Source organism: Triticum urartu, chromosome 7A (assembly GCF_056163025.1).
Source record: "Triticum urartu cultivar PI428250 chromosome 7A, HENAU_Tu73, whole genome shotgun sequence".
NCBI lineage: Eukaryota > Viridiplantae > Streptophyta > Magnoliopsida > Poales > Poaceae > Triticum > Triticum urartu.
The window spans coordinates 85,948,556-85,975,242 of NC_141879.1; the positions used below are offsets into that span (position 1 = coordinate 85,948,556).

Below are 26,687 nucleotides of genomic sequence, written 5' to 3' on the forward strand. Positions count from 1 at the left end.
CTAGCTGTACTGAAAGATGCCATGTTATTTGTAATGACTCTACATCGCGTATATTTTCATGATAATTCGACACGCTTTAGTCACACATGCTATGTTGTGTGCAATCTATGGGAAACAAAGTTGAAAAAGTGTAACGTGCATCAACCGCAGAAAAGGTTACAGCTACATGATCAAAACTACCATGGTAGCCGGTGCAGTTAGCAATGAAAAAGAAGAAGCAAAACAGCCAAATGAAAAACGATGATGACTTTTAATAACCATGTCTGATGAACTACAGTTGCCATGTTTTAGAACATAGTGCATGCATTCGAAGCAGCAACCTGGTGGTGCAAACGATGAAACCATAATAATAATGATAAACATAAAATGTATGTACTATCACGCCTGAAATAGGTTCACATCCACACAAAATATTACAGAAAATATTCAAATGTCACTCACGAACCACCACTGTGTACTAGGCTACTCGGGGTTGCAGTCATAGCATAGCACACGGACATAGTTTTTGAGAAGAACAAAAGGTAGTACCTTACATTCCTCGGCAACAGAATGTAAGGTATGCATCCGGTGTGTAACGCCACGTGATCACTTGTACTTCTTGATGACTTTCTTGACAGCTTCCTCCACAAACTCGCGTGCTCCAGGCCACTTGTTGAAATCTTCATTCGTCAACCATTTCCATGTGTAAAATTTCCGGAGCTCAATGACCGTTGCAGCTGTGATAGCGAGAACAAGTCTACCTTCCCACTTTGCAAGGTATTCCAACGTGTGAAAGCCACAGTCCGTCCTGCACAAGAAAAAGAGTCAGGTGAACTCACAAAAAGGACAGACATAGCAATGATAAACTTCAATTCAGATGTAACAACAAAGAGGGGTGGGATTGATGTAAATGGCACATGAAGGGGGGGTAGGAAATTACGTGTTCCCTTGATTCGTAGTCGCCACGTACTCAATCAGGAAATGTCTGATCTGGACCTTTGAGTTTTCGTAGTGACGGCTCCATGTCTCTTTGACGTTGTTGATGAAGAATTCAGCATGCGAAGTAAGGTCTGCATCGGCTGCCGAACGCATTGAATCAAGCACCTCAAAGCGTTCACTAGTGCAGAATCGGGCATTAGCACCGGTTCGTAAGGCCCTTTAGTGCCGGTTCGGTAACCGGCACTAAAGTGTGGGCACTAAAGCCCCCCCCCTTTAGTACCAGTTCAGCACGAATCGGTGCTAAAGGGCAACCACGTGGCATGAGCCAGCTCCGGGGGCAGGGAGCGCTTTAGTACCGGTTGGTGAAACCAACCGGTATTATAAGGTTGGGGGGGTTTGGGTTTATGATTTCTTTTTCATTTAATTTTGTATTTTCCATTTAATTTTTTTTGTTTGCTGGTATTTTACGATACTACACATTGTACACGTTATGCATATATATATATATATATATATAAATAGAATTTCTAGTAGAACCGATCATATATATATCATCAAATGTCTCACAAACCACCATATTAATTCACACATACACACATGTATATATATACAATTAGCTAGCTATATACAATTTCTCCTACATGTTGCCTTCGGAGCCAGTGGCATTAGCCTAATTGGTGCCTTCAGAGCACGATGATAATTGGAAGTGGTTCATGGGGGCGGTAGCGGGTAATGGTATTCTCCGTTCGGATCTATGACCTGGTCGAGTAAAAATCCCGCTATTTCCTCTTGAAGTGCTTGTACGCGCTCCGTTGGTAGGAGCTTCTCCCGCACCTCTGTGAACTGTTAAGAAGGAGATCAATATGCATGTGTATTAGTTGTGTGACTAGATATCGATAATGGTGTAAAAATTGTGAATAGTGTTCTGACAAACGTACCCATTCCTGTCTTTGAGATCTGCTCCTTTCGGACGCCATCATGCGAATGTTCTCGCAAATGCAGTATGCACACAGATCAGTCCCCTGCGCCTGCTCAAGGGCCTTTACGAGAATGGAATTTGATCAGATAATAATTAATCAAGCATGATAATTAAAGAGATGGCAGCTAGCTAGCTAGCTAGTACTACTTAATTACTTACCTTGGGTCGAAACCATTTCAGCTTTCGTTTCCATTGGCCTGGAGTGACGCTGATGAACCTTGCCTAAGCCCTGCCCGCCGACAAAGAAAATGAATAAAGGGGTTATTAAATAGTTCATATCAAGAAATGACGAACTAAATAGGCCGAGATATATAGTTCATAATGATTGAAATTACCTGTTGACTATCCCATACAAGATGTTGTAGTCAGTTTTTTTTGAGTAGTGAGTCCAGTATTTCAACTGTTCCTGCATCAACTTTAATGATACACAAGATCCAGTGAAATCTGCATGCACACACGTTTGCATGTCTTAATTAAGCGGGCATATGTAAGCAAAACATGTAGCTAGCTAGTAGGCAAAAACAGAGAATTTGTAGTACAAGACAGTGTGACTCACTGGAAGTTGTAAGGAAGTAGTATATCTTCATTGCTATTGAGGCGCTTCAAGAACTCTAGCATGCTGTCCTCTACACTTTTTTCATGATATGCATCTAATTTCCATGTGTATTCATTAACGGTGTTTGGGTCAATGAACCCAATGCCATAGCGTCCACCTTTTTTCATTTCATACATCTTCATCCTGCATAATACCACAGAAAAGAATATAGTGAGATAATTACAGGTAATGATTGATCAAAAGGATCACTACAGCTAGCTTGAGACTTAAATTACAGAAAGAAATCACTTACAGACAATAGCAACTGACGATAGATTTGTCGAGTGCGTCTTGATTGTATAACTGAAACAGTTCAGGATACTCAACGGCCACAGCTTTCTCATGGTAGTAATGATCCTTCTTGACATCCACCTTGAGGGATTCTCGATTGGAAATCTTGGTAATGTTCATGTACCATTGATGCAATTCATACATTCTCGTTGGGAGCTTCTTGACCTCGTCTGGCTCGACCAAAGGTTGGCCCCAGACATATTTCCATTTTATTTCCTCCTCTGTAAGCAGAGGCATGGGCTCAATCTCGAGGAGTTGTCCAACAGTGATCTTGAGGATTTTAGCCTGCCTTATATGCTCCTCGGTTATTACCACACTGCCCAGCTGGTGAGCGTTAATGGTTTGCCCACAATAATATTGGGCGCGTGTACTCTTATGTGTTGTTGGCACAACAAGAGGGGGGATTGATTGCGCCGCCTGTTCTCCTAGCTGGGGAACGGTTTTACCGCATTTTTTGCCAGCTGATTTGCTCGAGCTCGAGCTCGCCTCTTTCTGTAGACGTGCTCGATTTAACTTCCTGAGGTGGCGCTCATAGTCTGTGTCAACAGGCTTGGGAGCTGGTGGTGCAGCCATACGAATGAAGTGGTCAATCTTTTCCTCGGGCACTTTCTCCCTTGGCGGCGGTGGCGGTTTCGGTGCAAAATGGGCTTCCACCTCGGCCTTCGATATGGCTGTGTTTTCCTCCTCGGACTTGTCGTAAGGCCTCTGCGGAAGAGGCGCGAGGCTGCTTGGACCATATTGAAATCGCTTGCCTCCGCCTGTACCTCCCGTACTACCTCGACTTGTACCGCTACGCACCATAGCCGCGGCGGCTCTCTTCCGTGATTGCTGAGGCGGCGGAGACGGCTGACGTGGCTGAGTTGGACAAGGAGTGGCCTGAAGCTGTGCCGGACTTGGAGGAGGATTAGCCTGAAGTTGTGCCGGACTTGGAGGAGGAGTGGACGTCTGACGCTGTGTCGGACTTGGAGGAGGAGTGGCCTGACACTTTGCCAAACTTGGAGGAGGAGGAGTGGTGTCGGTGTCAAAACCGGTGGATCTCGGGTAGGGGGTCCCGAACTGTGCGTCTAGGCCGGATGGTAATAGGAGGTAGGGAACACGATGTTTTACCCAGGATCGGGACCTCTTGATGGAGGCAAAACCCTACGTCCTGCTTGATTAATATTGATGATATGGGTAGTACAAGAGTAGATCTACCACAAGATCAAGGAGGCTAAACCCTAGAAGCTAGCCTATGGTATGATTGTTGTATATGGAGTTGATTGCCTACGGACTACAACCCTCCGGTTTATATAGACACCGCATAGGGTTAGGGTTACATAGAGTCGGTTACAATGGTAGGAGATCTTGAATATCCGCATCGCCAAGCTTGCCTTCCATGCCAAGGAAAGTACCATCCGGACACGGGACGAAGTCTTCAATCTTGTATCTTCATAGTCCAGGAGTCCGGCTGAAGGTATAGTCCGGCTACCCGAACACCCCCTAATCCAGGACTCCCTCAGTAGCCCCTGAACCAGGCTTCAATGACGACGAGTCCGGCGCGCAAATTGTCTTCGGCATTGAAAGGCGGGTTCCTCCTCCAAGTCCTTCATAGAAGATCGTAAACACCAAGAGTAGTGTCCAGTTCTGCAAAATAAGCTTTCACATATTGCCATAGAGAGAATAATATTAACACAAATCAAATCTGCTGACGTATTCCGCAGTGCATCATCACACTACAGCCAAGTCCTTCACTCGAATCGTTTTCACTTTTCCACCTCAGCGTGTTTTGCGAGGCGGCTTCCTTGGCACGTCTTGTCAAAGCAGAGATCGTGTGCCCCCCTTTTACGGGATTCTCATCAATACGGACGTGGGTAACCCAATTGTGCCCGTTAGCATGTTTTCTCGATTAAAGGCAAGTCCCAAACGATTATGGGGAGGGCTCCTGGTATTCAACCTCTTATAAAGAGACCAGGGCCTTACTCCTTTTCTCCAATCCCAAAACAAGTTCGCCCGTCGCCTCGAGTTCCAACACCCTAGGCTCCAGATTCCGGGCGCCACAGACCTTCGACAATGTCCAGTTCCGACCTTCAAGGCCGATGGATGCCCTCCTCCGTCACGGAGGAGGACGTGCTAAAGTTGAGAGAGGCTAAGTTCTTGACCGCCGAAATTTCGCACAGGTTGCCTGCTCAAAGGCAGGCTATCCCCAGTCCCCAGCCCGGTGAGAGCGTAGTGTTCGTGTCTCACTTCCTTCGGGGGTTAGGCTTCCCGATGGACCCCTTTGTGAGGGGACTGCTGTTTTATTACGGGCTGGAATTCCACGACTTAGCTCCGGAGTCCATCCTCCATATCTCCTCGTTTATCGTTGTATGCGAAGCGTTCTTCCGTGTTACCCCTCACTTCGGCTTATGGCTCAAGACTTTCAAAGTGGAGCCAAGGATGATCAAGGGACGACATGCAGCGTGCGGAGGCGCTGTTATAAGCAAAAATGCTGATGCTCCATGGCCCGAGGGCTCTTTTCAAGAGGAGCTAGGCTTGTGGCAATGAGAGTGGTTTTATATCACCGCTTCCCGGAGCACCAAGTGGGTGGCGCTTCCTGCCTTTCGCTCGGGTCCCCCACCACAGCTAGCGTCATGGGTTAACAGAGGGTTAGATTGGGGTTTGCCCAAAGACGTGCCCCTGTTACAGGGCCGAATTAAGGATCTCTTGGAAGGAGACCTCAGCTTGGTCAAGGTGACACAGGTCATGTTGATTCGCCGAATATTGCCCGGCAAACGTCGCCCCCTTCGCCTGTGGGAGTTTAACCCAGAGGGACCGCGAGCTCTCCAGAACTTTATGGGCGCAACGCCCGCGGAGATGTATAGACTGTTCTTTGGATCACAAGAGATGTGTCCGGATTTAACCAAGGACGCAGGCCTAAGCTGCAATTGCCCGGATACTCAAGTAAGCAACCTTGTGCCCGGACCTTCTATCCGTATATTTGTCATAAACTTGCCCCTAAAAGAGCCGTCCTTTTAAACAGGAGTGGATAGCGAAGGCAAAGCTGATCAGGTGTCCGGCTCCCCTTCCTGAAACGAGGCCGGATCCCGTGCTAGTCAGGATGCTAGAGATAATGCCTTTGGAGGGGGAGGACAAGGAAGCTATGGCCTCCTCGAAGGAGGCTGCTCCGAAGGGAGGAACCGACAATTCCTCTCCTAAGGGGAAGAAGAGAGCCGCCTCTGACGACCCAGAAACCATGTCCTCGAAACGGGGGAGAAAATCCTCGTCAGAGGGTCCGACGCCGGGGAGTTCCTCGGCCGGACTACGCCCTCAAGGGGATCAGCCCTCCAGCGAGCCGTAAGTGGAGAAAAGATTTTCCTTTTGAGGGATGAGGGAAGTCCTTGATTTATATCTGAGAAGATTAACCGAACCTTTATATTGTAGCTCGGACCTCAGCCCTTCTCAGCAGAGCTCGTCTTCGGGGGATCTCCTTCCGGAGATGATGGAGAGCGGGACGCCTCCCCCTGCCGTGCCGCCTAGCAAGGGGGGCGACCCTGAGGTGTCGTCGCGGAGGGTTTCTCCAAATCCGACAGGGGCGGAAGGTGGCTATGCGGCCCCCCGAGGTTCTCCGCGTCCGGCCTTCGAAAGATGTCATGGGACGAGCCCGGCACCGTCTGGTGCTCGGCCGGAGGAGCTAAAGATTCTGCTGGGGCGAGCTTTTATCTCAGAGGAGCACCGCGCATTGATGGACAGGGTGATTGAAAGGATTTCATCCGTAGAGAGCGGATTGTATGAGGCCGTCAAAAGTTTACTGACGGGTTTCGAGGTGCATTAGATAATGTATACTTTTGTCAGTTGCGCATGAGTAAAATGCGCCCTGTGTAGATAGTAGCCCCTGAGACTCTGCGCGTCGTCAAGAAATGACGGCACGCGGAGGATCATAATCCTAGGTCTAACCTTTCGCCTTTGAATGTAGGCGGCAGGGTGTCCGGAATTGAGCCGGACTGAAGATTTTGCCGAACTAAAGCGGCAACTGGACGTGGCAGATGCCGACATCACGCTTGTCAATAAGCGGCTTGATGAGGGTCAAGGTACGTAATTCCTCGGGCGGCATCAGGTAAGAACAGTTTTATGCCTGTGTCTTACGATGTGTGTGCTTGACGCAGATGGTGCGGCCGCCGTGGAGAGTCTTAGGGCAGAACTTGCCCGAGTTAAAGAACAAGCCAGCGAAAGTGATGCGGCCACCAGGAAAGCCCTTGAAGAGCTGAGAGCCGAACAGGCTGCTCATTGCAGAAGCAAGGAAGAGATGGCCGAGATGGCCGAAAAGTTAAAAAGTGCTACAGACCATTGCAGACTTCTTGAAAAAGAAGACCAAGCGAAACAGACGAACTTAGAGAAGGCCGTTACCAATGCCAAGGACGCGCGCTGTGCGATGAGAGCTGCGAAGGAGGAGCTGCGTCAGGCCGAACAAATTGCGGCTGGAAAGCCCTTTATGCTGCGAAGGAAATTTTGTGATCCAAAGTTTGCTCCGTTGGACCGGATGTGGAGTGTGGAGGATACCTATCTGGACTTGGCAGCGAGTGCTGCTGATGCGACCGAACACTTTCGAGATCAGAAAGATCGCGAAGTGGAAAAGCTTTTCTGGTCGTAGTTTCACAATCCAGAGCGTCCACTGGCCATGGATGATCGTTTGGCTCAATGGGCCGAACTGAATAGGTTGTCTGGACTCGCCATGAAGTACGTCATGGGTCACCTGTGGCCGGGGAGATCGGAGCCGAAGAGTTATTTCAGCTTGGTGCAGCAATTCCTTGACGCGGTGCCGCGTATAAATGCAATGAAGAGGTCAGCATGCATAGAGGGTGCTACGATGGCTCTTGCCCGTGTTAAGACATACTGGGCAGAGATGGAGACCACCGTTGTTGCGTCCCGAGATTCGGACAAAAGCTGAGTACCCTCCGAGCACTATTTTTAGGAAGTTCTTGAAGGCGCTTGTGTAATAGAGACGCAGTGCCCGAAAGATGCTATGTTATGATAGCATATGTAATTATAAAGTAATATTTTGATAAACTGTAGTGGCCTTTTTTATACTTGTGCCTCCAAGTATTGGGAACACCTCCTGTGCGGCCGTTTTAAGATATATATATATAGAATCTGAAAGATGGCAGTCGTTGGCTTCAGCCCCCACGCACATAGTGCGGGGGTGCTCGCAGAAGATGCATTTTCACACTTAACCCAACGTCTTGGTCCTACAAAGGAGGTGATAGCGCAGCGGGCCAGGCAACCGGACTATAATGCTTTAACACTTTCACTTAGCCATAGGAGTTTGACAGTGAGACTATTTAGGTAGCCCCTTGGTGGCAACTGCGCTCGTCCGAGTTCGGGGCGCGTATGTGCCTGACCGGGAAGCGGCCCTTCGTTAAAGCGGAGGAATCCGATAGATTCCGATAGGTCATCGAGTGGTTGACCAGTCTCACGCTACATCATGACAGTCAGTTTTCGGCTTTCTCTACTGAGGTGCTCGCCCGGCCGAACCGGGGCACAATCACAGTAGTTTTCCTGGTGCTACCTTAGCCGATAGAGCGGAACGTAAGGTAGCCGAACTCAGGAGCCGGGCAACCCAACATTTGACCAAAGACATGACTCGGAGCTGATGCATATAATGCCAAAACTCGTGACGCCGAACACTCCCTAAGGTGTTCGGTCTTTATGAGTGCGGGCGAAATGACACTCTTTACTAAAAAAAGCCCCTAGTGTCCAGGTACGTGCAAAAATTCTGACGTGGCCACATGCCAAGACGCCAGCCTCCTCCTTGGTTATATTAGAAAGAAAAAACTAGGGGATGTGTAGCAACAAGAGACAGTAAAAAAGGTTTATGCAGGGTCTTAATCTAAAAAGAATCCTTTAGGACGGGTCCCTACTGCACGTCTGCGCCTGTGTCTCCGTTGTGCCGCATCCTGGACGGGCGCCGCACGACGTTCATCTGTAAAAGAGAGGAACTGAGTTGAAAACGGGTCGTGCCGAAAAAGTTTAAAATAAGCAAAGTATAAAGTAAGATATATAAGATTGAGCTTTATTGTCTCTTATTGTATATGCGTGGAGCCCCTAGTGCGGGGGTATATGGCTTCTAGGCCTGCATCAATGATGATTTTGCACCGAACTCGTCTATCCGCGTTCGTGGTATTGAATGACCTATTTCGAAGTTTTTTTGGCCGGTGAGGCCATTTTGCTGTTGGGCTGTCAAAGCGGCTACACAGTCCTCCACTTGGGGAGGCGCACTTTAGTGCTTCCCCTTCAAAGAGATGATGCCTCATGGACCGGGCATCTTAAGCGTAAGAGATGCATAATGCGGTATTGCGTTAAAGCGAGCGAAAGCTTCGCGTCCCAGTAGTGCTTGAAAGTGACTTGAGAACGGGACGACATGGAAGGTCAGCTTTTCGCGGCAGAGGTTATCGGCAGAGCCGAATATGACTTTGAGCTGGAGAAAACCCATACAATGGGTGTCCGGACCAGGTATTACCCCTTGAAAGGAGGTTTTGCTGCGGCGGATTCTTGCTTGGTTTATCCCCATGTGATGGATTGTATCCTGATATATCAGGTTTAGTCCACTGCCGCCGTCCATAAGGACATTTGAAAACTGGAGTCGCCAATTATTGGATCGAGTATCAAGGCAGTCCAGCCTACATTCTTGACATTCCTAGAATAATCTAGCTGATCGAAGATGATCAGTTTTGACAACCAGTGGCAGGACCCTTTGGGGATGGGCCGTGTGGTGCGTACCTTTACGGGCGGCGCACGTTTTTTTATGTGAAGTGAGTTCACTGTTTTTACTTCTTGTGGGAAGTACTTTTGTTTCCTGGTGCTCTGCTTTTGGGGTTCGTCCTCGTCTTCGCTTGGTGTGTCGAACCCCTTGTGTTCGGCATTCAGTCTGCCGGATTGTTTGAAAACCCAACAGTCTTTGTGGGTATGGTTAGCAGGCTTCCCGGGAGTACTATGTATCTGACATATCCTGTCCAGGATTTTATTTAGGTTGGATGGATCGCCCTTGTTATCCTGGGGGCGATTTTTCCTGATTTTGTCGTGAGCCTTTGAATCCGGCATTGACTGTCGTGCTCTTCGGACTTTTGTCCTTAGTCCAGCGACGGTCCTTGTTGCATCGTGGTTTTCCGTTTCCATCCCTAGTTTCGGATGTACTTGGGTCGCTGGGGCTGCACCTTGCCAACCAGCTGTCCTCCCCTGCACAAAAGCGGGTCATGAGGCTTGTTAGTGCGGCCATTGTTCTTGGCTTTTCTTGGCCGAGGTGTCTGGCGAGCCATTCGTCTCGGACGTTATGCCTGAAAGCTGCTAAGGCTTCGGCGTCCGGACAGTCGCCTATCTGATTCTATTTAGTGAGGAATCTATTCTAGAACTGCCGAGATGATTCTCCGGGTTGTTGAGTTATGTGACTAAGATCGTCTGCATCCGGAGGGCGGACATATGTCCCTTGAAAGTTTGCTCGGAAAGCATCCTCGAGCTCTTCTCGGCTTCCAATTGTGTTTTCGGGAAGGCTTTTAAGCCAATGCCGGGCTGGCCCTTTAAGCTTAAGGGGTAGATATTTTATGGCGTGGAGATCATCTCCTCTAGCCATGTGTATGTGGAGGATATAATCCTCGATCCTCGATCCAAACCCCAGGGTCTGTTGTTCCATCATATGCCTCTATGTTTACGGGTTTGAATCCCTCTGGGAATTCATAGTCCAGGACCTCATTGGTGAAACATAGGGGGTGTGCGGTGCCCCTGTATTTGGGTGTGCTGGATTCTGATGATGGCTTCATAGCGTTGCTTACGGGAGCTTGCTTTCTTGGCCCATAAATGGACCTGACTGGTCCATGATGCGAATCCTTAAGTGGGTCGCATGCCGATTTAGGTGCGGCGCCGCTTGCCGCTTTATGGGCTCGTCTATCCGACCGTGTGGCTTTTTCATTTTTTGAATGCGAGGGCTCTAGGGCCTCTTCGTCGAATTCAGGTAGTAGCCTTCTTTTTGGATAGCTTTTAGTGCGGCGACTGTCGCCGTACTTATCTGTGGTATTGATTACTTTGCTCCATCTAATCCGGAGTGCATCTTCCGCTGTTTTTAGCTTCCGCTTCTGCTTTTTTTAGGCTGAGTGCAGTTGCAACGAGCCTCTCGTGGAGATTCTTCTGCTCCATAGGTTTATTCGGTGTGAGGTCGTCCAGAATGCCGTTTTCGTCGGAGGAGGGATGTTCGGTTTCTCTATCCGTGTTGCCCTATTCGGACGGTTGCTCTAAGGCCTGTTCGTCGTCTACCGGCTCGTCCTACTCTATGGCTGGGTTTTTGTCGAGGCGGGGCTTGGGTCAGCGTTTACGCCGACGCTTTGATTTATTTTCGGGGGGTCGATCTCCCGTCCCATCCCCTTTTTCCTCGTTGTCGGTGTCAAAACCGACGGATCTCGGGTAGGGGGTCCCGAACTGTGCGTCTAGGCCGGATGGTAACAGGAGACAGGGGACAGTTTGTTTTACCCAGGTTCGGGCCCTCTCGATGGAGGTAATACCCTACTCCTCCTTGATTAATATTGATGATATGGGTAGTACAAGAGTAAATCTACCACGAGATCAAGGAGGCTAAACCCTAGAAGCTAGCCTATGGTATGATTGTTGTGTATGGAGTTGATTATCGACTAGCCTGGCCTCGGTTTATGTAATGCACCAGAGGCCCAGGATAACAAGAGTCCTAGCCGAATACGCCGGTGGGGGAGGAGTCCTTGTCTTGATCACCAAGTCTTGTGGAATCTTCCTTGTATGCGGCAGCCGTCCGGACTGGCCCATGAGTATATGGCCACGGGGGTCCTCGGCCCAATCTAACAGATCGGGAGATGACGTGTTGAGTACCCCCTAGTCCAGGACACCGTCAGTAGCCCCCTGAACCGGTCTTCAAGTTAGGGACGCTCCTCGATTGTTCCAAACTATTCTTCATCTTCGGTTGCCGGTCTTGAAAACTGGTTCAACAAATCTTCTCATCTTCTATCTTGAGGATCGCCGAAATGCATTCGACAAGTTTACACGTCGGGTATCCGAGGAGCCCCTTTAAGTTTCCGGCCTTTATTAATGCCTTGACATTTTTATGCCACACCTCAGGTTTGAAGTTTTTCCCGGGAGGCAGTGTCCTCTTGCGTCCGAGCTCTAACGCCGGACTGCATTCGAGGTATCTTTTGCGGCCGAGTACCAATGCCGGACCGCTTCCGAGCTCCAACGCCGGAATGTATCCGAGCTCCAACGCCGGACTATGTCCAAGCTCCAACGCCGGACTGTATCCGAACTCCAACGCCGGACTATATCCAAGGTGTCATATCACCTTGGTTCAAAAAAATTTAAGGAGTTTAGCCGATCTTAATGCCGGAAATGCCCTTTATGGAGCCAGCCACTAGCGCCCGAGCTTTATGCCGGACTGCTTCCGAGGTGGTGCACCACCCCGACTATGGGCCGATTTTTTGTCAATATTTTTTATTGGTGCAATTTATTCTCTGCCGAGATATATAGCCAGTAGCCCTCAAGGTGTGTATCGGTCTAAAACCCGAGATGCACATGAAGGATGACATAAGACCGCTGATCCCAGTAGCCGTTGAGACTCAGGTTGATTTGCAAAATCGGCCTGAGGATCAAGTCCTAGCTCGGCAGAATACTTCGGGACACAAAAGCGGCGTGCTCAGTCCTCAAGACTCAGGTTGGGTGCGGCCAACCAACCTGAGGATCAAAATCTCCTCGGAAACTATATTGCACATAAAAATTTTCTGCATTGGACAAGCAATGCAGTAGCCCTCGAGACACTGGTCGGGTGGCAACACCAGATCAGGGGATCGATGTGCCCCTTTAATATTTGTAAATAATAAGCCCGAAGCCCAGTAGCCCCCGAGCCTTAATGCGGGCACGGGTGGCCGAATTAAGGATCAATATCCATATTAAAAATCACAAATTATGTGTAATGACTCTATGTATCCAAGTACTTTACGTCATTAATGCTCGGATCTGCATTGTACAAAACTTTATTGACCGACCATCGGCTTCCACCTCCTTGGCCAGTAGCCGAGGAGTGTTTGTCCTACTTTATGAAGCCTTTATGAGGGCAAAGATTTACGACAAACAAGGCAATCTGGCCACACGGTTTTATAAACAAAGGTACGCAGAGAGATATGTTATATTGCTGTTTAACAGAAGAAATGTATTCGGTTCCTTTCTTTGGGTTGTCATGCTAAGCATGATCATGAAACCTCGGCTCGAATGTAAGAGCAAAATATCGAGGATTTAGTTTGGGAGGCTAGTTAATAGCCCCCGGTAGTGTTCGGCGACAGTCGAGGTCAAGTCGTAAACACTTCGGCCAATGTTATGAATGGCTCGTTATAGTCATCGGATCGCTGACCAGTTTACGCTTATTGTGATAGTCAGTTTTCGGCTTTCTCCACTAAGGTGAGCTGGAAGCACAATCGCAGTAGTTCTCCCTTTGCACGCCTAGCCGAACAAAACGGAACGTAGGAAGCAAGTGCAGGAGCCGGGCAACCCAACTATTGACCGAAGACACAATTCGAAACCGATGCATATATAGCAATATCTGAGAATGTTTTTGCCGAATCCCTAGATTAATGCTGGAAAAGCACAAATAGTTTAAAAGTGCCAAAAAAGCTTGGAAACCCAAGAAACGTCAGTAAAAACATGACGTCCGAACAATATCAAGTGTTCGGTGCCAATCCGAAAATTGGTCTTAGAAAAAAAGAGTGCTTCTGTCGTGCTTTAACATTACACATCCGATCTCAAGACTTCAAGCGGGTCAGCCTACGGCTGGCTATTGACCACACACTCACGTCGAAAAAGGAGCGATAGAAAAAGACTTTGCAACGACCAAGAAGAAAACACATTTACTATAAAATAGCTCATATAAATTTAAGAGCCCCCAAGTGACTTGGGTGAAAGAATGATTTCATGTACCGAAGTACTTATATCATATCTATGTTCAACTGAACTTTAAACGTGTCTTAGCCGACTGTCAGCTTCTCCCTCTTCGGTCAAGGACCGAAAAGTGTTATGTACTCCATCAGTCGAGAATATCGACGGTGTTTCCAATAACCAGGCAATCAGGCCATAAGGCTGTAACAGACAAAGCGCGCTCAGGGAACTTATGCTATATTACTACGAAGAGTAAGAAGCATCTTCGAAGAAAATAGTACCCCCACTGATACCTTTCTTTGGTGCTCATTGTTATTATGAGACTTGTGCAATAGATTTTTTGTACTCATGAGTTCCGTTGTGTGCCGACCATCATTGAATAACTATAAGAGCGCTAGTTTTCGGCTTCACCCAGTCTGAGGTCCGGCTCGGGCGACCCGATCGTGACAATCGCAGAGGTGCTCCCTTTACTCCCTAGCCGAACAATCGGGAACGTAGGGGTAAACACAGGAGCGAGGCAACCCAGCATGCAAGTCGCTTAAGTCAATGTGGTGCATATTGTGGCGTAATACACGAACAAGGAACGAAGCCGTACAAGTATAATCATATGCAACAGGAAAAGCTTCATAAAGGAAGCCCCCAAGTAAACGGGGTATTTGAATTTATGCGTCACAAACAAAGTTTGGACAAGGAAATTTTTTAGAAGCAACTTTTTTCCAAAAAAGTATAATGCTTGGTCGAACCAAACACAAGTTAGAAATTAAAGCTTTGAGCATGAAAGCGACTTAGCTGGTTAATGTGTTCGGTATTGATGACGCGGTCCGAGCTTGATGCGGGGCAAGGTTCCATCCCCCAAGCTGGTCCTGAGGTGGCGGAGCGGAGAGCTCGACACGCCGAAGTGGTGACATAGCACGGTCAATGCAGACCAGCAGAGTGACGCCGAAGTCCCTGGATCATTTTCCTGTGCACAAAAAATAGTGCAAACCGGAGATAATAGTAATAATGATAATTAAAAAAATGTGTTGCATAATAAATAATTTATGCAAAGTGAGGAATAGAAGAAATATGGCCTGGCGCCGCAGTCAATGTCGATGCAGGGCGTCGGCGTGATGTAGTAAAGGCATGGCAAAGCCAGAATTCACAGATCGGTCCGAGCTTCGGATGCGGCGTTCGCCGAACTATGTACGGAAACTGATCGAACCACCATGCGACCGTCATTAATGCGGTCACCATTTGATAGACCTGTGTACATATTATGGACAAACCAGAGTAATAATTCCTTGGGAAAAATGAACCCAAACAAACAAAAAATACTGGGATTAATAGCACCTGGTTTATTTGTTGTAGCAATCCGAAGGAAGGTGATTTCCAAAATTGGGACTCGCTCCGCACACCCATTGCCTGATGGGCGATAAAACGACGGCATGGCAATGCTGGTAAAGGTTGACTCGCCGAGGCAAAGCCCTCGGCCCAGCTAACGTGACGGAGCTGGTCGGCTAGTGACGCCGAAGTGTCCGGAGTAGATTGATGAAGAGATGGCGAAGCCCCCAGTCTAGCCGAGATGTCGAAGCCTCGACGTCAGCCTATGAGTCGAAGCAGGTCGGCGTGACGGACACCAGCTTGAAGAAGCAATAGTGCGGCCCTGTCGATGTAGGTCGTGACGTGGTTGATGCCGGCTTGATGAAGCGACCGTACGACGATGCCGGTATGCCCGCTCCGTGTAATCCGTGGGGCGGCGATGTTGATGATGATTTATCCTTCGCGATGCCGGACTCTTGTTCGGCTTGCCGAGATGATGATCCGAAGAAGTTGAGCTCGGCTAAAGTGACGACGTGTCTAGCGCAGGTCGGCAGCCGTGGAGTAATATTGCCGGACTGGTTTGACACCAGCATGATGTTGAAGATCATGTTCAAAAGATCTTACAGTTAGTGGGATGTGTTCGGGAACAAAACACAATACCCCATACAAAACTTCCTTCAAAAGGGATGTCCGAAATCCTGTTCATAAAAAAGATGAACTCGGCTCGGATTCGTTTTCGCGCAGAAAAACAGATCCGAAAAATGATGCACTAATCGGAAGGTTCCCGGAGTTTGGACGGTCGGATCGAGCCGAAATTTTGAGAGGTGGTAGATATAGGAATTCCGCAGCCGATCAACGGTTGGATCTTCCAAAGGACGTCCGAGCTAGAAGCTGGACACCACGCCCTAAACTCATCCAAATTCCCGTCCAGATTTGACAGGGCTCCGGTATATCGTGGATTGCCAGAGATTCCTCCATCGAAACTCGAAGAAATTTTCCAGGGTTGTTGTAGACTCAATCCCGCACAATTCCACCAAAGCGATCGTCAAAGCGATACTCCAGGAGGTGGTGGTGGCAGATACGAGTTCGTTGTCCAAACAAACAGCACGGTCGCTTGAGGGCAATATTGACGTTGAGCCCCCGAGCTCCATAGATGATTCCTCCGTGATCTTTATAGAGATCGGAGTTGATGTTTGATGAAGGCCCTCGTCCGGACATGGTGATCCGAACATGGGGTGCAATTCTTAGTCGAACCAAGGTGACCAGTCGAGCTGGTGACGAAGATGCCGAAGTCGCAGTTGATCTGCAGGCGAGCCATCGATCCTTTTGTCGATCATACAGCGGAACTCTCAATGAAAGCACCAATGTCGGTGTCAAAACCAACGGATCTCAGGTAGGGGGTCCCGAACTGTGCGTCTAGGCCGGATGGTAACAGGAGACAGGGGACACTTTGTTTTACCCAGGTTCGGGCCCTCTCGATGGAGGTAATACCCTACTCCTGCTTGATTAATATTGATGATATGGGTAGTACAAGAGTAAATCTACCACGAGATCAAGGAGGCTAAACCCTAGAAGCTAGCCTATGGTATGATTATTGTGTATGGAGTTGATTATCGACTAGCCTGGCCTCGGTTTATATAATGCACCAGAGGCCCAGGATAACAAGAGTCCTAGCCGAATACGCCGGTGGGGGAGGAGTCCTTGTCTTGATCACCAAGTCTTGTGGAATCTTCCTTGTATGCGGCAGCCGTCCGGACTAGCCCATGAGTATACGGCCACGGGGGTCCTCGGCCCAATCTAACAAATCGGGAGATGACGTGTTGAGTACCCCCTAGTCCAGGACACCGTCACTCGTTGTTGCTTCCTTTAGGGGTATCCACCATGTACACATTGTGAGACGAGGTGGCTGTCCAATGCCCTATGGGCGTTGGTTCGTCGGTATCTCCTGCATCGTCATCCATGCTGTCGATGTCTCCGGAGTCGAAGTTGAGCACGTCGTTTAAATTGTCGACAGTGGCTACCAAGTGGGTGGTGGGTAGGCTTTGAATTTCTTGATCGTCCGTATGCCATCCTCGCTGACCGTAGTCCGGCCAGGGCTCTCCTGATAAAGAGAGAGACTTAAGAGAATTCAGGATGTCACCAAAAGGCGAATGCTGAAAGATGTCTGCGGCGGTGAACTCCATTATCGGCGCCCAATCGGATTCGATTGGCAGGGGCGTGGGGGGTTCGGAGTCCGGGGAGGAGTCCGGATCCTCGGAGTCACGGGTCGTGCAGAGTGCGGGGCTAGCGTTCGGCTCGATCGCTTTTGGGATCGCAGCCCCCGAGGTGACGTCCAACCGCTCATCCTCGATTGGCGCAATAGGCTCCGAGTTAGGGGTTGGAACCGATGCGTGTGCGGCCTCCAGGACACTGTTCGGGGGTAGAGCAAGATCATGCCCCTCGAGATAGTGCGGCGCGCTTGGCCGTGGCTCGAGCCCGTCGAAGATCAAGTCTCCGCGGATGTCAGCCGTGTAGTTTAAGCTTCCAAACCTGACTTGATGGCCAGGGGCGTAGCTTTCGATCTGCTCCAGGTGGCCGAGCTAATTGGCCTGCAGAGCGAAGCCGCCGAAGACGAAGATCTATCCGGGGAGAAAAGTCTCACCCTGGACCGTATCGTTGTTGATGATCAAAGGAGCCATCGGGCCTAAAGGCGACGACACAGAGGAACTCTCAATGAAAGCACCAATGTTGGTGTCAAAACCGGCGGATCTCGGGTAGGGGGTCCCGAACTGTGCGTCTAGGCCGGATGGTAACAGGAGGCAGGGAACACGATGTTTTACCCAGGTTCGGGCCCTCTTGATGGAGGTAAAACCCTACGTCCAGCTTGATTAACATTGATGATATGGGTAGTACAAGAGTAGATCTACCACGAGATCAAGGAGGCTAAACCCTAGAAGCTAGCCTATGGTATGATTGGTGTATATGGAGTTGATTACCTATGGACTACAACCCTCCGGTTTATATAGACACCGGATAGGGTTAGGGTTACACAGAGTCGGTTACAATGGTAGGAGATCTTGAATATCCGCATCGCCAAGCTTGCCTTCCACGCCAAGGAAAGTACCATCCGGACACGGGACGAAGTCTTCAATCTTGTATCTTCATAGTCCAGGAGTCCGGCTGAAGGTATAGTCCGGCTACCCGAACACCCCCTAATCCAGGACTCCCTCAAGTGGCCTCATGCGTTGGTGGACTTGGAGGAGCGGGAGTCTGCTGACTCGGTGGCAGACTTCGACGAGGAGTCGGGTGACGCGGTGTCGGTGGCCTTCGAAAGACGATGCAATCCTTTCTCCATAGGATGATACGATGTATGGTCTCTCCCAATGTGTGCTCGTCATCACCTCTAGGAATGTCAAGATGTAGCCCCGAATATGGGTCCAACACCTCATCAACCAAGACACGAGCATAGCCCGCTGGAATCTGGTTGCAATGGAAGGTTGCCTCGGGGGGATTTGTAAAAGTAACGGCGTCCGCCACCTTCATGGATATGTTCTTCATTTTGAAGTGTAGCTCGCAGTTAGTGTTCTCCATGATGTCATCCACGTGGTATCTATCCAGCATTGCGTCGCCCGGGGCGGAACCCACGCTGCTTCTCGGCATGGATGGGGCGGTGTTATCCAATGCTGGATCATCCGCTAGCTGATGCAGCTGCTGAGACCCCCTTTGCTGGCTAAGTGAGTCAATCTGCTCCTGCTGCCGCTGGAATTTGACTGCCAAGTTCGCGTGCGCTGATTCTAGGCCTTGAAGGCATTCATAGTCCAGCTTCCTCTGCTCCTCCTCCATCTTCCTCTTCTTCTCCTCCATCTTCCTCTTCTTCTCCTCCGCAATCTTCTTTCTCGCACGGGTTCTGTAGTCGGCGTTCCAGTTTGAAAAACCCTCATACCACGGAATAGCGCCCTTGCCTCATGTTCTTCCCGGGTGTTCAGGATTTCCCAGGGCACGCGTAAGCTCGTCGTTCTCTCTGTTGGGCTGGAACACCCTCGATCGAGCCTCTTCTATTGCAACAAGTAGCTTATCGTCGGCTCCGTTCAGACATGCCTTCGTCGAAACTTTGCCTGTCTTCGGGTCCAACTCCCCCCCCCCATGCACATAGAACCAAGTCCTGCACCTGGGAGGCCAGCTCCTAGTAACCGGAGTGACACCTGCATCCTCCATCTCTTTCTCAGACTTATCCCACTTAGGCATTGCCACCGCATAGCCATCCGGCCCCAGCTTATGGAACTTATCCTTTTTTTCGGCATTCTTCTTGTTTATTCTCGACCGTTCCTTAGCTAATACCAAATCCTTGAATTTCAGGAAATCGTCCCAATGAGCACTTTGCTTCTCTAGTGTTCCCTTGAATACTGGAGTCTTCCTTCCTCCCTTGACGTACTTGTCCCATACACGATTCTTGTGGTTGTTGAAGGCAATCGCCATCTTCCTAAGAGCAGCGTCCTTGACTTTCTCCACATCTGCATTTGTGACATGATCTGGTAGGGTGAAATGTTCCATGAGAGTTTCCCAAAGCATACCTTTTTGTCTGTCATCGACAAAAGTAACATCTGGACGTGGCTTTGCTGGCTCTCTCCATGCTTGAAGGGAGATCGGGAGTTGGTCCTTCACAAGAACTCCGCACTGACGAATGAACATGTTCGCAATCTTCTTAGGCGCTAATGGTTCACCATTAGGTTTGATGGCCTCGATATTGTACTTTACGCCCTCCTTCAACTTTTTGTTCGGGCCTCGTTTCTTGTTGCCTGAAGATTTGCTCGATCCGGATGGCTGAAAGAAGAAAGATCAATTCGTTAATATATCTTCAAGTCATTTAAAACATGTGATGATCACCAGATGCCTGCTTATATAAATATATATACCTCGCCGGTCTTTGTTGTTTCAAGATCAACATTTTCTTCGTCATCATCATAATCATAGTTCATGACTTCATCAATTCGGTCGTCGCGATCGAATATCATATCACCCTCCCCGGTGTTGTTTAGAAATTTGGAGCCGTCATAATATTCTTCATTCTGATCATCATCTGGCCCGCGAGGATGGCGTATGATATCGAACAGGGTCTCTTCTCCCTCTCTGCCGGTATTGTCCGCCATAGCTTTTATTTAACCAATCCAAAAGAAATATAAAACAATTTAGTATTCAAATTACATCGTCTCGAATAATAGATATAATCTCGAATACATCGTCTCGAATAATAGATATAATCTCGAATACATCGTCTCGAATAATATATAATCTCGAATACATCGTCTCGAATATTATATATCGAATACATCACTGGCTAGGTAGCTAATAAAGATCGAATACTACAAAAGAATCTAGGCCACTCGTGGTTCCTGCGGCGCGGGCGGTGGACACCCAAAGAGAAGGAACCCTCACAGGATCATAGCTCAAGTGAGACCCCTGAAGAACCTGCCAAGTATTGGAGAACCTGCCACCCTCTAACACAACCATGTAGGGATGGACGTGCTCGTCCTCCTCCCTAACATGGCGACGTACCACCTCCGGCGGGACCGGCTCCCTCCGCACCGAAAGTGGCCCACGCGAACGCCACCAAAGGAGATCAGGCTCGACGACGGGACCCGGGGCCGGGTTCCTCATTGTAACGACCAAACCTCGAAGGATTTGAGTCTCTGTGCTTACCGTGCTAGTCCCTGGATCGAACTCGCTAGCACACACAGTATAGATGAATACCAGAATAGCAAGTGCATCATTTATTACAACGTTTGATCCAGAGTATATAAAATAAAACAATCTGCATAGCACTTGGCTAGCTTTATTCAATCAAACAGCGGAAAGTAGCAGAAAATAACGATGAGTCCCATCATAGCCCACTGGCGATGCTGAGTGCAGACTCGCGACCCTAATGGTACCTTACTCTTCATCTGAATATCATGCAACATGAGACGTCGCAGCCATATAGGTCAATACTTGGAATGTATTGGCAAGTTACACAGGGGTAATAATATAGCGTACCTACATGTATATGCATAGTATAACAAAGGAAGGCTTGAGGGTTTATTTTTGCAGAAAGCTGATTTTGTCCTCATAACTACCTAATAGTCATATTTTTATTTAGTTCTTTTATTACTACAATTAAATACACAAGGTTGAGTTGGCCAAATCAGCTCCAACCTACCCTTTTATTAAGTTGCCCACAAATATTATTAAGTGTCACATCTGTCAAGATCATCCAACAACTGTAATGGCATAGTGGCTCAAATTTACCCATAACGGGGGCACGGCTAATCATGATTAGTTTTAATACTCTACAGAGTTTTGTTCACTTTACCCACTGGACCCAATCCGAAGATTGAGACGAAGTCTTTCAGAAGAGGTACCCTTAACCACCTGACGGCCACATCCCACCTACATATGCTACATCTGTCGACACAGTCTGGGCAAGGGTTCCAACAATTGATCAACTAAGCCAGAGCCCATATAGCCAGTGGCCGCACATGGAAGCTACTAGTCACTAAGTCTGTCTGATCTTTTTGAACCTGGGTGGCATTCCACTTAGGGTGCACTCTCATGAGCGCATGGCCTTAGAAAAGGTGCAAGACCCCATGATGCCTTCCCTCAACACCAAGCAATACCACTTCCGCCCAGAGGTGAGTTAAATCCTTAATTACTACTCAATTTAGTTATATATATAATCCTCACATAAACTCAATGAATACACGAACCACCCCCGTCTGCAAAGCATAGCAACCTACAACTATCACGATTTGCAAAGACGGGAAGATAGCTCAACAGCATTGCCAACATATATAATACTCCTATACATGCATATATTCATAGTGTGATATAACTACATGCATAGAAAACAATAGGTAAAGGATGATCAACATGTAACTTGCCTTGGTTTTGGTTCAGAAAGTCACACTCCTGACAATAGCTCGCATCGCACTCCGTACAATCTACACGTTTCACACAATTCAACAAATCAATCATCGGAACACGAATAGAACCAAAACAAAACCAACAGCAATAAAATCATTTTTAAAACTCAACAACAGAATCTTAACATCACCTAAATTGCACTACGGTCACAACGCAAAAAGAAAGAATCGATTCCGATAAACGGTTTGAAAGTTACGGCCTCCGGAAGGTTTGATTTGGATTTGAACAAATTCAAATTTGAACAGTGCAAACATGTGCAAAGTTGGTACCGTGATAATGTGCTGATTTTTGTGAGATCATAGGAAAAAGAATTACCTAATTTGGACATATAGGTTAAAAGATATAGCTACTTGAAGTTAGAGGAAGAATCTGAAAAGAAATAAAACAGCAACAGAAAACTCCTGAGCGTTGTAGCGAACTCTTGTAGAAGCTCCTGTAGCGACATGCCACATGGCGGTTCTTGATTGGCCGGGCGCGTGTGCTCACCCAAAACAGAGAAAAAAACGGCGGCGGTAGTCGGGCGTCGGCGGCGGCGGCTCTCCGGTGGGTCTCCGGCGAGGGCGAAGTGACGGATGGTGTGGCGCAGAGCGGAGGAGGTAGTGGTGGTGTTCAACGGCGACGGGGCTCCCTCGAGCGGCGGTGGCGAGTTCCTGAACTCCGGCGAAGTCGGGCGTCGGTGGGGGCGTCGTTCTGCTGCGCTGCAGGTTAACCAGAGGTGTCAAGGAACGGGCAACCGAGTGGGCGTTCGAGAAGAACAAGCGGCGCAGCCGGGGGCGTCCTTACGGTGACAGAAACGGCCGGCGAAGACGGCGGCGGCGCGAGCTCCTCGGTGACATCCGATTTCCCCCGGCTCACGCGTGCGGCAACAGGGAAGATCGAGGAGGGGGTGCGGGGCTTCCCTGGAGTCTTTGACTCGCGCACGGCAGGTCGGGTGCTTGCTGGGTTGGCTAGGGCGTGAGCGCGAGTCGGGTGCGGCCTCGGCGTGCGTGCGCGCGGCGGTCGACCGGTGTCCGGCTCGGGGAAGAAACAGGGGCACGGGGTGGGGTCCGCTGGCAGCGGCTGAAGGCGCGGGGCGTGCGTGCGTGTAGCGTACCGCTTCGGCAGTGGGTAGGTGGGCTGCGGCGGCTCGGGTCGGCGGGCCGCGGGTGGGGAAGTGCTCTGCTGGGCCGCGGGCGAGAGCTGGCTGGCTGGCTGGCCGGCCGGCTGTTTTTTTCTTTTCTTTTACACAACTACAAGAACAGAAATAACTAAAATAAAAACAACAGAATAAAAACTAAATACAAATACGTAGACACACATTAAAATGTATACTACTAACATAAACTACAGGAACACTAGTTCCTCACCTAATGCAAATTTTGCAAATTCATTTTGATGCAAAAGGCCACACAAACAGTAAAATAACACACAATTAAAATATATTGGAGATTGCAAAAATTACCAGAACATATCAGATGAACTGGAAATAATATTCTGCACATTATGAACATTTTTAAAATAGGGGAGAAGTCATGTTATCTCCACTCCAAATAAATTGCCTTTGTTGCATAATGATTTGAATATTCTGAAAAAGCAAATAATGCAATAAAATATGATATGCATATGAATGATCTATTAACATCCTAATTTAGGAAAATTGGGATGTTACAAACCTACCCCCCTTAAGATGAATCTCGCCCTCGAGATTCGGGCTGGCTGGCAAATAGGTGTGGGTGATCCTGCCTGAGATCTTCCTCTCGTTCCCAGGTAGCTTCCTCCTTTGTATGATGATCCCACTGAACATTGCATAACTTAATTGTCTTGGTGCGAGGAACTCTCTCTGCTGTCTCCAGGTTCTTAACAGGCTTCTCCTCATATGTCAAATCACTCTCCAACTGAATTGCCTCAAGTGGCACCGTATCCCTTAATGGAACATCCATCATCTCTGCATGGCACTTCTTCAACTGAGATACATGAAACACATTATGAACTCCTGACAAGGATTCTGGCAACTCCAGCTGATAAGCTACCTCTCCTCTACGCTCCAAGATCTTGTAAGGTCCCACAAAACGTGGTGCTAACTTACCCTTGATTCCAAACCTCTTAATTCCACGAAGTGGTGAAACTCGAAGGTATGCACGGTCTCCTACCTCATATGTCGCCTCCTTACGTTTTGCATCTGCATAACTCTTCTGCCTAGACTGTGCTATCTTCAGCCTGTCACGAATCAACTTGACCTTCTCCTCAGCATCTCTGATCAAGTCTGGTCCAAAGAATTGACGCTCTCCAACCTCATCCCACATCAATGGTGTTCTGCACTTTCTGCCATACAATACCTCAAACGGTGCCATCTTTAGACTAGCCTGATAACTATTATTATATGAGAACTCTGCATAAGGTAAATTATCATCCCAACTGGACCCATAGTCCAAAGCACAAGCTCTCAACATATCCTCCAAAATCTGATTTACCCTCTCTGTCTGCCCATCTGTCTGTGGATGGAAAGCTGTACTGAACTCCAGCCTGGTGCCCAAGGATTCATGCAAATGACGCCAAAACTTGGATGTGAACTGAGTACCTCTATCAGACACTACCTTCCTTGGAACTCCATGCAGACAAACAATTTTAGACATATAAATTTTTGCTAGTTGAGCACTGGTATAAGTAGTCTTTACCGGGATGAAGTGAGCAACTTTAGTCAAACGATCAACAACTACCCAAATAGAATCATAACCTGACCGAGTCCTGGGTAAACCTATAATGAAGTCCATACCAATCTCATCCCACTTCCAATCAGGTATAGGCAATGGTTGTAACAAACCTGCTGGTCGCTGATGTTCTGCTTTAACTCTTTGGCACACATCACATGTTGCAATATATCCAGAAATTTCCCTCTTCAGGCTAGGCCACCAAAATCTTTCCCTCAAATCCAAATACATCTTAGTATTACCTGGGTGAATAGAATAAGGTGAATCATGCGCCTCCTGAAGAATCAACTTCCCGATATCTGCATCTTGAGGTACACAAATACGCTTCTCAAACCATATGGCTCCATGTTCATCCTCACGGAAACCTTCTGCCTTACCTTTAACCATATTCTCTTTTATCTCAGCAATCTCCTTATCATTCTTTTGAGCTTCTCTGATCCTGTCAAGCAAAGTAGGCTTTACCTCCAGTGTTGCTAAATATCCCTTAGGAACTATCTCAAACCTGAGATTCCTGAACTGTTCACATAACTCGGGTGGCATATTATCAATATTAATTGTATTTGCATGGCTCCTACGACTCAATGCATCAGCAACAACATTAGCCTTACCAGGATGATACTGCACATTCAAATCATAATCCTTAATAAGCTCCAACCATCTCCTCTGCCTGAGGTTCAAATCCTTCTGAGTAAAAATATACTTCAAGCTCTTATGATCAGTAAATATATCACAATGATTACCAATAAGATATGGCCTCCAAGTTTTCAATGCACGCACAACTGAGGCTAACTCCAAATCATGTGTAGGATAATTATGCTCATGATTCTTAAGCTGACGTGAAGCATATGAAACAACTTTACCTTCCTGCATTAAAACACTCCCAAGTCCTTGACGAGAAGCATCACAATATACCTGGAAGTCCTTATGTATATCTGGCAGAGTTAAGACTGGTGCTGTAACCAAACACTGCTTCAATTCCTGAAAGCTGGCTTCACATTCATCAGTCCAAACAAACTTCTTCTCCTTCTTCAACAATTCAGTCATAGGCTTTGCAATCTTGGAGAAGTTCTCAATAAACCTCCTATAATAACCTGCAAGGCCCAAAAAGCTGCGAATCTCTCCAACTGTCGTGGGTGTCTCCCACTCTGTAACTGCAGCAACCTTAGATGGATCAACTACAACTCCATTACCTGACACAACATGTCCAAGGAATGCTACCTCATCCAGCCAAAACTCACATTTGCTGAACTTGGCATACAACTGATGTTCCCTCAATTTCTCCAATACCAAACGCAAATGCACCTCATGCTCTTGCTTATTCTTGGAGAACACCAATATATCATCAATGAAAACAACCACAAATTTATCCAAGAACTCTATAAACACCTTGTTCATCATATTCATGAAGTATGCAGGGGCGTTAGTCAATCCAAATGACATAACAGTATATTCATACAACCCATACCTCGTAGTAAAAGCAGTCTTTGGAATATCTTGCTCATGAATCTTTAATTGATGATAACCAGAACGAAGATCAATCTTAGAAAACATAGTAGCTCCTTCCAATTGGTCAAACAGATCATTTACCATAGGCAAAGGATACTTATTCTTAATGGTTACCTCATTCAAAGAACGATAATCAACACACATCCTCAAGGTCCCATCCTTCTTCTCCACAAACAAAACTGGGGCTCCCCAAGGTGATGAACTTGGGTGAATAAATCCTTGCGCCTGCAATTCTCTTATCTGCTTCTTCAATTCCTCCAACTCTTGAGGAGGCATTCTATACGGTCTCTTTCAAATAGGTCCAGTGCCTGGTATTAAATCAATAAGAAACTCAATATCTCTATCTGGTGGCATACCTGGCAACTCCTCTGGAAACACATCTAGATAATCCCTCACAACTGGCACCTCTTCCAGGCTACCCCCTTAAGAGAGTTCACCTGCACCTGATTACACTTATACTTACACACATATTTGATCCTCTTCCCTCCTGGTGCACTGAGAGTAATAGATTGACTGGAACAATCAATGCGACCTTTATATAACTGTAACCAATCCATACCCAAAATAATATCCAGACCTTGTGACTTCAATA

General features: G+C 47.8%; 1 protein-coding gene across 1 annotated transcript; it reads right to left on the reverse strand.

The window, feature by feature from the left end:
- Positions 1-585: 585 nt before the first annotated feature.
- Positions 586-25,459, reverse strand: LOC147958074 (uncharacterized). Its single transcript, XM_087531943.1, has 3 exons — positions 24,832-25,459; positions 23,625-24,144; positions 586-787 (listed from the first exon to the last, which is right to left on the reverse strand). Exons 1-3 carry the CDS (start codon positions 25,457-25,459, stop codon positions 586-588), a joined length of 1,350 nt encoding a protein of 449 aa, XP_087388069.1.
- Between the last annotated feature and the right edge of the window lie 1,228 nt (positions 25,460-26,687).

What these genes read in the sequence shown, in the direction of transcription:
- LOC147958074 (XM_087531943.1), bottom strand. Translation starts at nt 25,459, where the DNA reads ATGCAGGAAGGTAAAGTTGTTTCATATGCTTCACGTCAGCTTAAGAAT. An exon ending in ACCTTATTCTATTCACCCAG is followed by an intron (nt 24,145 to 24,831) that starts GTAATACTAAGA and finishes TCTTTGGACCAG; the next exon opens with ACTTGATCAGAGATGCTGAG. An exon ending in GAACGAGAGGAAGATCTCAG is followed by an intron (nt 788 to 23,624) that starts GCAGGATCACCC and finishes TTTCTTGTGCAG; the next exon opens with GACGGACTGTGGCTTTCACA.